The 17,092-nt window shown below is 38.7% G+C and overlaps 1 protein-coding gene across 1 annotated transcript in view; it reads left to right on the forward strand.

The window, feature by feature from the left end:
* SPEF2 (sperm flagellar 2) overlaps positions 1–17,092 on the forward strand; it is a 170,767-nt gene that overhangs the window by 46,336 nt on the left and 107,339 nt on the right. The window contains 2 exon segments of the mRNA XM_030843619.2: positions 1,339–1,507; positions 16,404–16,623. Coding sequence (XP_030699479.2) covers positions 1,339–1,507; positions 16,404–16,623 — 389 coding nt within the window.

Below are 17,092 nucleotides of genomic sequence, written 5' to 3' on the forward strand. Positions count from 1 at the left end.
ATATTTGAAGTTCACATTTAATTGAAATACTACTTTATTATTGTGGAGAAACATACATAACATAAAATTTAGCATTTTAACCGTTTTTAAGTGGTTTTCAACCATTTATGAGTTCGCTGGCATTAGGTAGAGTCACACTGCTGTGCACCCATCTCCACCATCCACCTCCAGAACTTTTTCATCATCCCAAACTGAAGTGCTGTACCCATTAAATACAATAATAACTCCCCATTCCCCTTCCCTCCAGCCCTGCTAACCTCTGTTCTACTTTCTGTCTCTATGAATTTTTCTCTTTTAGGGTCCTCATGTAAGTGGAATCATACAATATTTGTCCTTTTGTGTCTGGCTTATTTCATTTAGTATAATGTCTTCAAGGTTTATCCATGTTGTAGCATGTATCAGAATGAAATACAACTTTTTAAGTTGCAATTTCAAGCTTTAGTACCACTATTTTTAGAGAAATGCATCTGAATCATGTCAGGCTCTTTCCTTCCTTTGCACATTTTGTTCCTCTTGGAACTACTTTCCCATCATTCTGTCCTGATTACCAAGTCATTCATCTGACTTAAATAGAAAAAGTACTGAAAAATAATTGCACAGGTTACCAAACGTGCAATGACAATAAGACTACCACAACATTAGATTTTTTTTCTGTTACAAGTTATTTGCAAATATGTAAACCAACTGTCATCTTAAAGAGGCCTTGGAAAGTATTCAGTCTGTTCATTTTGCATAGGAGGACACTGATATTGGAGCATTTAACTGATTTCCAAAGCTTGCACAGCCATTTAGTATCACAGCCAGAAATCAAAGAACGTAAGTTTTGTGATAGTCGTCAGTATTGTCTTGTTTTGTTTTGTTTTTTGGGTTTTTTTTTGCGGTACGCGGGCCTCTCACTGTGTGGCCTCTCCCATTGCGGAGCACAGGCTCCGGACGCGCAGGCTCAGCGGCCACGGCTCACGGGCCCAGCCACTCCGCGGCATGTGGGATCTTCCCGAACCGGGGCACAAACCCGTGTCCCCTGCATCGGCAGGCGGACTCTCAACCACTGCACCACCAGGGAAGCCCAGTCGTCAGTATTTTTAGATATATTGTGCTTTCAGTGCACAATCAAAGAAAATTCGAAGAACCAATGTGTTTAGGTAACATTTATTCATTCAAACCTACTAAGTTTCAGCCATTTTACTGGCTATTAGAAATGTCATAGTAAGAGGAACCTCTGGCCTCAAATAGCAGATCCTGGTGAACGAACATGGTAATAGAAAGACTAAGATTTAAGATGTGTATTTGATTAACCATTGATTCCTCTCGACCTTTTTTTCTTCTTTTTTGCTGTAGCCTGATTCCATATAAGTTGATGCATGATTGGAAGGAACTGTTTTTTAATGGAAAGCCCATATATGAGCAAGCGTCTCTTAAGCATCTACCAGCTAAGCTCTCTGCAGAACAGCTTATAGAACTGGAGAAAAGGGACTTGCTAGATAACAAAGATTATGAAGACTATAAGGTACCTACTGATGTGGAATAATTAAAGAGAATGCAACATAATAAATAGTGTTGCTTTAACATTAATTTTGTGACATTATTTCTTTTCATCTCTACTAATGAAACTGGGCATTTTATGTTTACATTTTCCCTTGGTTTAATTTGTATTTATAGTACTAACTTTTAAATACCTAACCTATGCATAATCTATTATCTGTTACTTCCAGTAATACTAGAGGGTGGCCTGAAAAAAAATTACACATAATACAATAGGTAGATTTCAGAATTTTAAGGTTTTTCATTATTCATTAGCAATTTTCTTTGTGTGAGCTGTCTACCTTTGCTTCAAAACCCCTGATTAAATGTATTTTTCTAGTAATTTATCTAAATAGCATATTGTTCTCGGAGGAAATGGAAGAAGAGGAGGTCTGAGTTTTCCAAGTAGTATAGATGAAAACAAAATTTTATTCAATGAGTTTTTAAAAAGTATGGGGTGCCAACTGTGCTTCTTAGAAGAGCTGCTGAAAAGCCTTTGGGGTAAACAGGCCAAGGTCCCATTATTGGCACTGCCAACTGCTAACTGTGAGACCTTATGTGGCCAGTCCCTTAAGTGCTAAGAGTCTCGGTTTCATGATATATGAAATGGGGATAATAATATGATTACCTTATTTTGTTGTTGTGAAACTTATTTAAGGTAATATGTGTTAAACACTTAATCAAGTGCACTGAGTGTTGGATGCAAATAATACGTACCAGTTTCTTTCCTCACCACCCTGTCCTCCCTACCCCACTTCATCTCACTTTTAGTGGGAAAGATGTGAAATGAATGGCTATGGGTTAGAAGTTCTGGGTAGATCATCAGCAATGGGGTGAAGAATGAGGCTTTTAATTATTAGAAATATTATTGAATGAGTTTCAGAAGAGTAGTAAATTCAACATGAAAAAAAAGAAAAAATTGGACTTCCCTGGTGGCGCAGTGGTTAAGAATCTGCCTGCCAATGCAGGGGACATGGGTTTGAGCCCTGGTCTGGGAAGATCCCACATGCCATGGAGCAACCAAGCCTGTGTACCACAACTACTGAGCCTGTGCTCTAGAGTCCGCAAGCCACAACTACTGAACCTACGTGCCACAACTACTGAAGCCCACGCGCCTAGAGCCCATGCTCTGCAACAAGAGAAGCCACCGCAATGAGAAGCCCACGCACCGCAATGAAGAGTATCCCCCACTCACCGCAACTAGAGAAAACCCACGCGCAGCAACGAAGACCCAATGCAGCCAAAAATAAATTAATTAATTAAAAAAAAAAAAGAAAAGATGATTTGACCCTATCATTTGCTGGTATTTAGCAAATACTCAATGTTTGCTGAAAGGATTCATGAATAAAATGAATGAATGACAATGAACAGGGCAAAGTGTAAAATATCACTAATATGTAATATTGAAGAAGACAAGCTTATTTTAAAAAAGAAGGAAAGAAAATGAGATTATGAGAAACTAAATGTACACCATATTTTAATTGGATGAATCTATATTTAGATCATTATAATAATTATTATTTATTAAGGATTGGACAGAACCTTACGGGATATATGTGCATATTTATTTTGCATGTTCGTAGAATATTCTAGACCTAGTATGTCAACCTAAAGTTCAACACTACATAATAAAATGCTTTGACAGTGTCAGACTATGTGAAGGTATTTCTTTGCATTGTAAATTCAAAAGTCATTTTACTTGACAGATTTTGCTGATTCATGAAATATTTATTTCTGAGTTATTTCTTAACCAGCTCTATCTTGTTGCTTTCATAAATCAGGAGACCTGGTAGTCTGGAGCTTAGCAAAGATTTGTCTTTTTAACTATTTTCTTGTTTGGGAAATTGTTACCACAGGAACATGCTTGTCTCACCCACATCCTGAAGCAGCCGGTACGTTTCTTTTGCAAGAAATTATAAACATTTTTTTAGGAGTACGTGGACGTCTGGTAATGCAGTTTATTTTGTTTATGGCCTTTGCTGTTGTCCTAGAAGTGAATATTACCTTAGGATTTCTGATATGTGTTTATATGCTGTGTTCATTTTGACTACATGATGGAAAATATACCACATACAGGTGTTAGCATATACTGTAAACTATCCTATTATCATTCCCTATTATTAGAGCTTTTGTCTCTTCAGATACTTGTTAAATGTTTTGCATTTAAGTAAAAAATAAATGTTTCAACTTGAAAAATACATTATCTGGCTTAAATAGTCTTTCACAACAGGCAGAGGATCAACACATCTGGCTTAATAAACGTGGAACAGTTTTAGCAAAGTGCTAACTTTGCTCAGGATTTTTAATCCGTCAATCAAACACGTAGCTTAGAAATTGATCTTCAAAAAGTTTACATTCTTAGCATATTTTATTAATGCCTATACCCACCATCAGTGTAGAACTGATGCTTTCTGGTTTTGAGATCATACTTTTAAAGCTCTGTTAGAGTAAGCTATCATGTTTAAAAATTTTAAATATCACACCTAGAAACTGGCATAAAAACAAAATTTTGCTTATGTCCATGTCATATATCTGTCAATAATGTAACATTATTTCCTAATCATCATACTCTTTTTATAGACTGGCTACATGTGAGAGAGCTGTAGCCCAGGAATGGTGTGGCCAAAAATATCATTTATCTCTCCTAAGAAGGAGGCAGAAACAGCATCATGGAGCAGCCAAACCCTACTGGGATTCCCAGCCAACCGCCATAGGATAACAAGGAGTTGTTTAATAGAGAGTGGGGAGGAGTCCCGAAATGCTATGGACCACCGGCAGCAGGCTAAGCCAGGAGCCCAGCTGCTCCAGTTCAGCTAACAGCATACCCCCCACATAGCAGGCACTGGTTCTCAGTTATGCAGTGGACTCCTCCTGGTAAACCCCAGACTCCCCCAAATGCAAATCCTTTCCATGATTCTTCCTGGCAAATGACTCACAATTCCATAGTATTTTATTTTAACATAAGTTGCTTATTAGCAGTTATCTACTGAATGAGTTTGAGATACTAAAATGGGGTGTTCATAAACTAAAATTAGCTCATGGCCACGGTTTCCTGCTGGTGCAGATTTTTCTAAGAAGTCCATGCCACGAAGCACTTGGCAATTTGCAGGGCTCTACTGCGCATGCTCACGAACAGGTTGTAGTTGGAATTCCTACAATTTGGAGGAAGGATGTTTTGTGTCCAGCACATCATCCGTGTTGTCTGAAGCTGGTCATAGTTTTTAATTGCTGTTATTTTTGTTTTTAATGAAAATTACTTCTGAAGTTAATGATCACTTGAGTTTGCTGTGGTTGTTGGGCTAACCCTACAGTGTGTGTTGAAACGCACGTTTTTATCAGCCACACTTTTGGCTTATGATTTTCCCTTAACTAGACTTTAAGATGTAATTGTACATGTTATGGTTTAACATTCATACTCTTGTCACTACAGCAGATGTATACCTACCCATCCCCAAATTTACTTATAGAATGACATTTATCATCACGAGGTCTTTTTCCACTGAGGAATAAGAATGTGGGGCTAAATGCACCATTGGGTAGTTTGTCTTCCTATGTAGGTCTCATCTGACTTGTTTGACCTGAAGGCACTATCCAGATACTATCTTCTTCCTCTCCAATCCCAGCCTTTGGCGTTGATCCAGTGGCTTTGTAGATTTGACTTCTGACAGTGGACTCTCCAGCCTAGCTCTTGCCTTGCTCCCTGGCTTCCCAATGAATGACCCAAATTTTCATGGTTTAGTATTTAATCAGTTCCCTGTGGGCAGAATATCAGTTTGAAGCCTGTATCACTCAAGTGATATCACTGGATAACTGACCCAAGCACAGTGATAGATTTTAGTAGATGAGTCTTAAGGTCATGTGAATAGATCATCTTATTTTTTTTGTGGCTGTTATCGTTGTTGTTTTTGTTGTGTGTGTGTGTTTAAAGATACCCATTGTATTAGCTCAAGCTACCATAAGAAAATACTGTAGACTGGGTGGCTTCAACAATAGGAATTTATTTCTCACAGTTCTAGGAAATCCAAGATCAAGGTCCCAGCTGATTTGGTTCCCCAGTGAGGACTCTATTCCTGAATTACAAATGGCCACCTTCTTGTCATGTCCTCACATAGAGAAGAAAGAAAGAGAACTTTGATCTCTCTTCTTCTTCTTAAAAGGACACTAATCCTGTCATGGGGCCTCCCCCCTCATAACCTCATCTAAACCTAACTACCTCCCAAAGGCCCCACCTCCAAATACCATCACAGTGGGGGTTAGGGCCTCAATAAATGACTTTTGGAGAGACACAATTCAGTCTATGACATATGTGCTTATTCAGGACACATAAAATGTCGCAAAGTGCAAACTTACTACTCAGGCAAGGAACCCCTAATTTCAAATGAAATTTTTTTTTCATGGCCTCTTTTGTGCCCTGCTAAGAAATCTTAATGACTTACTTTTTGACTGTGAATTTATGATGGTTATATCTTTTATTTTCAGATATGCAGGAATATATGTGACTGTTAAGTAGGTGGAGTAAGCACTTGCTTACATGAAGGGAGTTGAGATTTTCCGTCAGGCCATTCTGCTTTAAAACTCCTGCCTGCCATTGTACCTGATGGCCCACATTATCATGTGGGCTAAAGACATGGATGGAGACATCAGAGGCATCTGCTAAAATACAAACATTTTCCAAGATAGGTAACAAAACCATTATCAGCCTCCAAAATAGGGGCTAAGAAAGAAGTTTGATACTGAAAGGAATGTTTCCAGGTTCGTCCTATGCATTCATTGCTGTAATTTTCCTCTCCCTTTGATTACATTTTTGACTCAGGCTCTCACTAAATTTCTCCTCTAATGGTAAGGCTTTCTCAGGTTAGACCTCATTGTGTGTCTGTGTCTTGGTGGAATCACCATTATGCCCTACAATACTGATTAATGGTTATCAAGCATAGTGATACTAACTCACAAAGCAAAATGTCACTATATTAGTCTTCAAAGGGAGCTATAGTTGCCCCAGGCCTAAGGGTGTCTTCTAACTGTTGTGGGCCAAGGACTTCGGATGGCTGGAGTAGGCTTGGCAGAGGTCTGGGGCTGTGTCTATCGGGTATGTGTCTTGTGTAATAGAAGGGAAGCCTGGGTCATGGGAAGGGTATTTGGCTTCAAATTACTAGAATTGAAGACAAGCTGAGTTCATTAGAAAACCATGGTAGGAATAGTTGAATTAAGGTGTCAGGTTCAAGGCGTTAGACCAGAATTGAGAAATGGTTTGCAGAGTTAAAGAACTGGCACCCAGATAGAAGTGGAATGGAAAGACGAGTGAGAAGGACATAGCCAACGAGAAGATCCCTGGGTGACTGATATGAATGAGACTAGAGTAAACGTTCACCACTCATCTTTGCTTGCTCTAGATCACATAGAATAGGGAGAATCTAATTCTCTCCCAGGCTCCCTCTCATCTGGGACCAGGCAAGACAGAGAGTGGTCAAGTCTTCCCTGGGTTTCCTGCCACAAGGTTCATCCTTCACCTACTTGGACAACTGTGGAAGCCAGCTTCTATACCTCAAGTCCAGCTTCTCTTCAATCAATTGCTCAGACTTCCCATCTAGTGTTTTAGAGCTAGCTCTGGGGATCTGAACACTAAAGCTATGTCTTGGCAGATAAATATGGCAAGAATACGTTGGGGTTGGTAACCACAAGAAACTTGAATGGATCCAAGAAAGTCTTTGAATTTTGGTGTTGGGCAGATGTGTTGGGCTGAGAACCGGAGAAACTCCCATCCAGAAGACCCCGTACCCTACCACTCCTGTCCAGTACCCAGAGAGTCTGTCAGCCATATTCTTTAGCACATTGGCCCTAGAGTAGTCTTTCATATATTGGTCAATGTCATTTCTAAGCTGTTTTGGGGTGCTCTACACCTCTTTGAGGTATCAATCTTAGCAGTGAAACAAAGAAAATAGAGAGAGTGACAGTGGTCATTATTATGAGAGAGGGTATTCTGTGTGGAAAAATGTGTGAGTTTTGCAGTGACAAGATAGTTAGACCAAGGCACAGTGTCTCCATGCTTTGTGACATTTGAGAAATTTTAACCAAGCCTATCTGACTGTCCTTGGCTGGGCAGTGGCAACAGATAGGTGAATTTGGATGTAGAAGTCTCTGGAAAAGTTCTTTCTGTGGTCCACAAGACCACAGAAATTAGTAAAAAAGTGATCTTGAGGAAGAGTACCACCTCCCTGATGATGAACAGAGCGTAGTTTGAGCATCTAAGGAATGAGATTACTGTTTTCATAAGGATGGCCACTACCACCAGAATTGTCTATGGCACAAGGAGAGATGTGATATAAAGTCCAGTGTGATGCTGTCCCAAGGGCACTAGGGCATCAGGAGAAATTCAATAGCCTTAGTCTTAATTTGTTGTAGATCCAGGCAATTCTGCTTTGAAAAGCACTGGGCTAGCTGCACAGCTGCTGCAGCTCCCAGTGTGCCATGATCAATGCCTTGGAGGGCCATGTGGCACTCCAGGACAGAGAATGGAACCAGGAGTAGGAGCCCGTCATTTGGGGGCAAGTAAGCTACTCTTCCACATGATCTCAGTGGGTCGCTTTGCGTGTGTCGAATCAGAGTGCTAAGCAGAAGCCCCTTCCCACTGTTTGCATCTGATTTGTCCTTGAATTTCAGCAGCACTGAAATGTAAGTTTTCAGGACAGAGGATCTGTCAGAGTGGCTTAGTCTCAGTTACCCCTGGTAATCAAACCTGTAAGACAAAGTATCAGCCCAGTGATTCTAGCTGGCTGGCTTACAAGTAATCAGTAGCTCGGAGGTTTGGAAAAAGAAGCCTGCCATTGCTCACAACAGCTGAGCTTTCTGAACTTCTGGACTTGTTAGAAGCTAGAGTTACTGGATTGCATAGGGAGGTGCCAGGCTCCCTCAAGTGTGGGCCTGTAGGCTTTGACAGTGATCTTTGTCACATTCTAACTAACTGACCATGGCCAATTTGAATTTCCCTCCAAAAATAACCACAAGGTAGATGGAGTCTGTTGTCCTGGGTCTTCTTTTGTGACAGACTAGAATTAAATATGTCTGTTCCCATAGTATTCAATCAGGGCAGACTGGGGAAGGCTACTGCTGGGACAGAAGTGAGCAAGCTGCTGAATGAAAGCCATTATTGGACTAGGACCGTTCTTCAGCTTTCCTGATGAGAATTAACCATGGGATCAACCTATAGAAAGGCACTGGCTACTCACAATGCTGCTTCTAGCCCGAACAGTCTTCAGCTGAGCACAGCAGGTGAAGTAGTGATAACATCTGCCTTTCCCTCGTTACCATGGGCGACGCTTGCACTTCCTGGCCATAGATAAGATGTGGTCCACACTCAGCACTCTAGTGCAGAGGCATGTCTCCTCTCTGCAGATGCACCTACCATGCCAATGTCAGTGAGAACTGAACATCACCATGCCCCCGCCTTCTCTGGAAGCTGAAGGCCAAACTGTCTGGCAGGAAGGTGTGGCCAGGCAGCTGACCATACTCTGACCTGACTGGAGGTCAGGCGACTTGGAAAGGCTGCCAAACTCACTCAGCAGGGCCTGCTCATCTTTTCAAGTTTTTCTGAGGGCTTCTTGGAAATGGGTCCCGATAGAGAGCCCGTTCCATGACAATTCTTTTATAAGAGGTCAGGATTGAGTTACATATCAGCTAACTCCCCATCCTCCTTTCCTCTTTGTCAGAGGCAGTAGAGGGCAGCATCCATCTTTCCATCAATCTTGCCAATCTTTGATAGGAACCTGCCTATCAAACAGGTCCCACACAGTGGTCAAGAAGCCCTGTAGGGCTGCCAGGTTACGTGAGCTGAACTCCCCATCAGGCAAGATATCCAACCATCCTTTCTTCTTCTCCTGAGAACCATGGATAATTGTGAGGAATTTTAACAGCTGAATTACAAATTTAAGCAGTTCCTCCAGATTCTCTCAGGGTTTTTAGGTGGTTGGAGGACAGAGAGCCTGGGAAGAGAAGGCAAAGAACAGACGCTCCAAAAGCTACAAAGTTTTACCTCAGTACTTCCCTGGGAAGTTTGGTTTTTTCCTGAGTGCCAAATTCCCCAAGCACAGTAACTGGAATAGAGCCACTAGACTTTCCATGTTGCCATAATAATAGATGTGCTTCTATATCTGATTCCTTCTGGTAGGAGACAGGACAGACCCCAACAAAATGTCAACCGTGAGAGCTAGTGCCAGGGGTTGGGTTGTTAGAGCTGGAACAAAGGTGGTCAAGATAATTTACCTGAAGTAGCCAGAAATGGGAAGAGGCAGAGGTGGGATCAAGCCAAGTCCTTTGAGCAAGTCAATGATCAAAGCTGAGCCTGGGTAAGAAACAGACTAGAAAGTGGAAACGAAGTCAGCAGGTTGGAAACTAGGCAGTACTGGAACAGGCCAGGACTCAGATGAAAGGCTGGGAAGTTAAGTAAGGAGGCCCTGGGCAATTGCCACAAAAAGAGCTGGAATTTTTGCAGCTTATTTTTATTATCTGCCAGGCATGTGGTACACCTTTGGGTCAACGTAGTTTAGGAGACCCAGGACAAATATCCAGTTAGGGATATGAAAGTAACCAGGTCATAACAGCTTGCCATAGAGCAGACCTTACCTATCCATTCACCCAGCCTGCTCCTTACCCCCTCTGGACCCTGTTAAAATCTCTGGCAGAACTTCTTACAAGTCCCAATTAATAAATTATTTATAATTTAGTACATTTTAACTGATATGTTTTCTGCTGCCATAAAAAAGGATGGCTTGATTTAATAGAGAAGCTCTTTCAAAATCATACTACAAGCTGTTACTTCTAGAAAATGCTTCCAGGGTTAGCTAATTTCATACATAGTGTGTGGATTCTTGCCTACTTCCATCTGTGAGGATGACACTTTCTGATCTTGTTCCTAGATTTTAGGTTGGGTTGTGCCTATCTTATTTGGAGAACTAAGTCATCTTTGTATTTAATCAAAATTAATAAAATGCAATATCCATGTGTTTACTCATTTATTCTGTTCACATATATTGAGCCTATACGGCTAATTGATTCATTCATTCAGTCAGTCAATAAATACTGAACACCTATTATGTTCCAGCACTGTTCTGGCAACTAGGGATATAAAGTTGATTAAGATAGAGATCCTTCCCTCTTGGTGCTCACAATTTAGTGGGGATGAGAGAAAAACCATTTCAGAGTATGATATTAAGTATGGATAAACACGGAGGTTATGAGGGGGCCCATTAGAAGGGATGAGTTTCAACTGAATTGTGAGATATGAGTAGATGTCAGTTGGTTTAAAGGTATTAACTCAAAACTGACCTAATCCTATGAACTGTGAGCTTATACTTGTACTCTCTCCCTGTCTTTGTATTTTCTCCATGATTTCATTTAATTTCAAGCATGTAGAGAAAGCTAAGCTCAGGAAGTATTTTCGATGTCCTAACTAAGAGTCACCTGCCTCGTCAGAATTTTTCAGTAACTGCTAAAGATATCACCTTGAGAATGTCCAAAAAACTTTAAAAGAGAAATATGTAGATTTTCCAGTGAATTTAAATATTATAAGTGGACAATTGGGCAAATGTACCTGGTTAAGACATTTCCTGCCCAAGGCATTTGGTCTTGAGTTAACAAATCCCCTCATCTCCCACTCACAAAAACTTTTCCTTTGGATACAATTTAGCTATTAGTTGGTCTGTTTTCCAACAGGCCTGAAAATTTTATTTCATTTTGAGTAATAAAAATAATTGGTAATAGTTTTTAGAGACTTACATTATGAAAAACTTTTAAAAACAGGAATTGTACAAAGAACTATTTTCTAAGATACTATAAAATAAGCAAGCTAAACTAAGATCTAAATCACACAAAATAAGATCTAAAAATATGACCTGGATCTTTAATTATTACCAATTATTAGAAATTTCACTGAGAATTGTATTATTATGTTAAAAATGTATTTGATAAGTAAATATCTACTCTGTACCTCTCTGGTTTGAGTCATCGTTAGTATAAAGTTAAACATTTACTCTTCCTATTTGCAAATATCCAAGAGATGAATCCAAGGTGGTACTTAAAGACATGAAATCAGAACTGAGGATTCCTGATGTCTTGTCGAATAAAAGATCCTTTATTTTTTATTTTTCAAACAATGGATTGAGACTAGATTATGAAATTAACTTATGGATCACTACCATTATTTATTTTAAAAAATGAAAACACAACAAAATAAGAGAAATACAATGCAACGCAATATAATAGAAAATAAAGCACATTACCAGGTAGTAAGGATGAGCATTTCATAAAACTTTTTCTTTTCTGTTCTATATATACCTGTATACAAATACTAGGTAACAATGCAAAAATGTATTTTTTATGGAAGGACCTGGTTAAAAAAAAATGTCTTAGAAGATGCAGTACAAGTGGAAATTGTGCAACAAGAGAAGCTGGGCAGGTTGAGGTACCCTCACAGCGGTTCAGACCAATAAATAATGGAGACATCGGGTGAAGTGGTTGACCCAGAAGCCTTGAATGGCTAGAGAGAAGTCCGTCATGATGAATATAAGTATAATGTCCCCTGGGACTCGAGGATTGACGATAGCTACAACAACCCCTGAGGCTGCTACTACAAGCCTTAGTTGTATTTCAGGTATCACGAAGGGTCATCTCTTCCTCACTGCCTGCAGAGTGGTGTGCCAAGAGAAAGCCAGCCATGGGAAAAGCAGAATTAAGGTAGCTCCAATGTCTTGGTAAGCTGTACTCTAAAAGGGGCATAGCCTTGATCTGTGGAGTTGCTACCTGTGTTGTTTCTTGAAGTCGGTTTATCAGAAGCTTATTCACCCTAAGTCCTTTGGCCATTGCGTCAATATAATCTGTCTATTGTTGGGTTTTTTCATCTGTAAGTAAGAAGATTGCATTTCAGGAAAGCTCAAGGAAACTAGCAGGTGTCAAAAACAGTGTGTTTTATCCCCTAGGAGGTTCTTTCTCTGTCTTAGGAGAAAAGGCATTTGTCCTGTTTTTCCAAATGCATCAGTAATTGAATAGTGAAACACTTAGAGCCTACCAAACTGGGAATATCTGGGGTACTTCAGGCCATGCAGGTGTTGATAAATTCTAGCAATCTATGAGGACAAACACTGGATCGTGTGTGTACTTTCAAATTAGTACCACCACTCTTCAAAAGCCACATTTGAATATCACTGCTAAATATCACTGGCATAGCCCAATGTTTTTTATTGAATGTTGTGCTAGTGACACTCAGACTTTATGGACTAGTGAATATCTCCCAAGGCCCAGATTCTGTTTATGTAAGTTGGTCAAAGTGAACCACATCTCCCCCTCTTTAAAGGGTAGATCAGAAAGCTGTATTTCCAATTTGAATCTTTAGAAGTGGCAAGAAATGAGAATGAGATGCATTTGCTTTGGTCCAGGGATAATCATGTGCAGGGAAATAATCAGAATCTGTTGCAAAAACCACGCAGCTCCACCAGCATCATTATCCAACCACTTGGGCAATGTTACAGGCAAGGAGGAATCTAGTGGACTGAACACGTGGACAATCTTAGGCTTGCCCTTGAAGTGCGCACTTCAGCCCACATTCAAGCACATTGATTCCGAGCTGATGCTGTCTGTAAATACTCATGATGCTCTTAGCCATGATTACTAACAAGAGGACCAAGGGTACTGACACATTAGGCCACAGGAAACAAAAAGGATTTGACAGGGTGGAAGTAACCAGAGTGGGAAGTCTGGGTAACCATGCGGTACCTACGACAGAATACAAGGAAGCATGTGAGTGTATTGGATCCAGCTTGGAAAACAGTGTTAGGCCCATGTAGTCTGTGAAGATGGGAAGAATAGGTGGATACCGTGGTCTCAAGGGGTCAGGATTCAGTCTCCAGAAAATTCAGTGTAGGTAAATTAATAAAAAACAGTACTGGTGAACAGGTTGTGACCAAAGGCAGAGGCTGTTTACTCTCTGTTGTATTTCATGACCTCTGTGTGTAGGTAGACAAGAATTCACAAAGACAGGTGGACTGTAGGTGATGGTGGACCTTATACCTTCTCAAAAATGCATACAGATGATATTTATGCAGGTACAATAAAAATATTAATATTAAAATAAAGAGATAATAATTATTTGTTATATATGCATGACAGTTATAGTAATCAAGGGCAAGTATCATGGGGCACATCTACACAGAAAATGTGTCTTAGTAAACTAATAGTTTGTACCAGGTGATACTTACCTGGTGTTGCCCACTCGGGGCATCGAAGTCTTGAAACTAATAGCCAGATGTCAATTTATAATAATACCTGAAGGAATAAGAATTATATACTTTATTTTATAATTTTATTTAATTTTATCATATAATTAATGTAATTATGTATAACAAACATATAAACTAATGATCTGGTAAAAATTTCTGGTTCCCTGACCTCCTTTTCCCTCATCATGTTCTTGTTCCAACCTGACATGTTTCCCTTTACTTATCCTTTATCTTTAGTCTTATTAGGAATTTCACAACTGTATCTTTAAGGTGATGCTGTAAAACGTGTTCTACCAAATCCTCTATTTGTCCATCTCCACTGGTCAGGCTTCAGTCCTTTCCCCCACCTCAGCATTCAGTGCTCTTCACAGTCAACATTCTATCCCATTGTGTTTGTCCACATTCTACAACTAATCAGGGACAGAATAGGGTTTTCTTCTGACCCCTTTGTGAGGAAGCGCGCCTTTCTGATTGTGGCACAAGCTGGACGTGGCTTCTCTTTGGGCAGAAATGTGACTGCTGTCACCCCTCCTTCAGGGCACTACTATGTGCCTGCAGCAGCAGCCTGAGAATTTCTAGTTAAGCATTTAAAGTCAGTGGTCACATAGGCTACTTACCCAAGCCTTTCACTCAATCTTTACAACAACCCTGTGAGATAGATATTATTATCATACAAAGATGAGGGAATTGACAAGGGTGCAAAACAAGTTAAGTAGGAGAACTATTATGGGAACCCAGGTCATCTGATTTAAGTCCTTCAGAATGAATTAAATGACTGCATAGCACAAAAATCATTAGAACATTCAAAACTTTCCACTTAAACTTGACCTTGGACTTATAGCCTTTATAATTTTAAAATAGCACAGTTTCTCTGGTTTCCATTTTTTATTTGGTTATTTTCTGATTGCCACATTACATAGAATAATTATCACTTGTCTAGTTAGAAGTATAAATGATTCCAATGAATGAAAGCAGAAACAAGTAATAAATCATAATAATCAATAATTATGCAAATCAATTCAGTATTTACCTAATTTTGAATAATGCATGTAATTATTATGCACAGAGTTGTTAGAAAAACCAAAGATATTAAACTAAAACAAAATAAACGTTATAAATAAAGGGTAGTTTGTATAGAAGTGACAAATATATGTATATACTAATAAATTCTACCAATTTAAAAGAAAAACCTATTATGAATACTTCTTTATTTTTTTGTTTCAAAAAGTATTTCTTTATCTCTTGTGTTTTCATATCATAAATTCAGGCACCAAACCAGATAATACCAGTTGTAAAATAATCTAATTTTTTGTCAGCTAATGTGACATATAAATCTCACTAGGTACTAAATTCTTACACACACTTAGATTTGTTTCTAGAATTTATATTTTTGTGCACTGAACACCCTGTTTCTGCAAATCTTTCTTTTCATTACTTTGTTCTTAATAAGTGCTTTAATATCTGGTTAGGCAACACTCCCATATTACTTTTCTTTTTCAGTTTTTAAGTGAATGTTTTTATCTGTTACAAATTCTTTTTCTGCTTCAACTTTAGAACCATTTTGGATATCATCCTGAAGGAAAACAAAAATGACACTTTTGTTTCATTTCATTAAGTCAGATTAATTTGGAGAAGAATTAAATGGCTTATAATATTGGACCTTCTTGACTTTCCCTTTATTCAAGTCATTTTTCTTACACTCCTCAGTAGAAATATGAGGCTGTTTATATATAGGCTCTCTCTTTATTTCTTGTCAATTCCAATGATTTTTGTCAAAGTTTCTAACTGCAAGCAAAAAAGTTGACTTATGCTGAGTAAGCAGAAAACACATTCAAAATATGTTGGGTAGTTTAGTGAACCAGTAGGTAGATTCAAGAACCAGGCTCAAGGTTAAACTTCCAAGGAAAATGATCAGAACCATCACAGCAAGTTCTGATGAGAAAACTGTCACCACCACGGAGCACTAGAGGTTCAGGTTGCAGCAGCTACCTCTGCACCAGGAACTCAACTGCTACTTCTAGGAACACTGCTACTTTTTTTCTTTTTTTTTTTCTTAAATTTTGTTGAAGTATAGTTGATCTACAATGTTGTGTAAATTTCTGCTGTACAACAAAGTGATTCAGTTATACATGTATATATATATACATTCTTTTTCATATCTCTTTCCATTATTGTTTATTACAGGATATTGAATATATTTCCCTGTGCTATACAGTAGGACCTTGTTGTTAATCCATCCAATATGCTTAGTACTTGCATAGGGTAGCCGGATAACTCTTACTGTCTTTTATCTCTCTACTGATAATATCAATTTAAGTGTCTTATGCTCAGCTTGCCTTACAATTTGTTTCAACTCAATATGCCTACTTTCATAAACTGTTAAGTATTTTAGAGGCTTGTTTTTTTTTTTTACTTTAATATGGGAAGCTCATTTTTCACTGTCTAATATGAAAGTAATATTCATGTTATTACTCATTTATGTAATGTAATTATTTAAAGTATTGATTCACTTTTGTTTGCTATAATTTGTATTTACTTTCAATTTTCATATTTCCTACATACTTAAATTCCACTTTTAAGAATATTTCTGTTTTGTTTGTTTCATTATTATTTTTGCAGAACATGGTTGGAGAATGGGCCTTACCAGAAGAAATGGTTGATAATTTACCACCCTCCAACAATTGCATATTGGGCCATGTGATTCACAGACTAATTGAAAGCTCTCTTCCTTCTCAAGTTGAATCAACAGTACCTGAGTTACCTTCATTTGTTATAAAAGGATGTGTGTTGGGGAAAACATTTAGTGGAAAAACTACTGCTCTAAAGTCTCTAGAGAAAAGTAAAATTTCTTTCTTCTTTGTGTTTTCTTCCTTTATTGGATTTTATTTGCAATGACTGTAGCTGCAAATGGCTATGTCTGTAGAAAACATACATGAGAATCTGCAAATATATTGGGAAATTCTGTCATCAAGAATTTTGTAATAAGGTGATCACATAATTTATTGTCCAAGTCAGACACTTTTAGGAGTAGAGAGTTATAAATTGGGACTGTCCCAGGGAAACCCGGATATATGAGCTTGCTATATAATTATGATGCACAGTATAAAGAGAAATAATGTCTTAAACTTTACTTAAATTTTCATCATAGATTTTACTTTACCAATAGATGAAGTAGGAAAGAAATAACTTGTCACAAATAGAAAAGAAACCATGACTTCCCTGGTGGCGCAGTGGTTAAGAATCCGCCTACCAATGCAGGGGACACGGGTTCGAGCCCTGGTCCGGGAAGGTCCCACATGCTGTGGAGC

Source organism: Globicephala melas, chromosome 3 (genome assembly GCF_963455315.2).
Source record: "Globicephala melas chromosome 3, mGloMel1.2, whole genome shotgun sequence".
In the NCBI taxonomy this organism is placed as follows: domain Eukaryota; kingdom Metazoa; phylum Chordata; class Mammalia; order Artiodactyla; family Delphinidae; genus Globicephala; species Globicephala melas.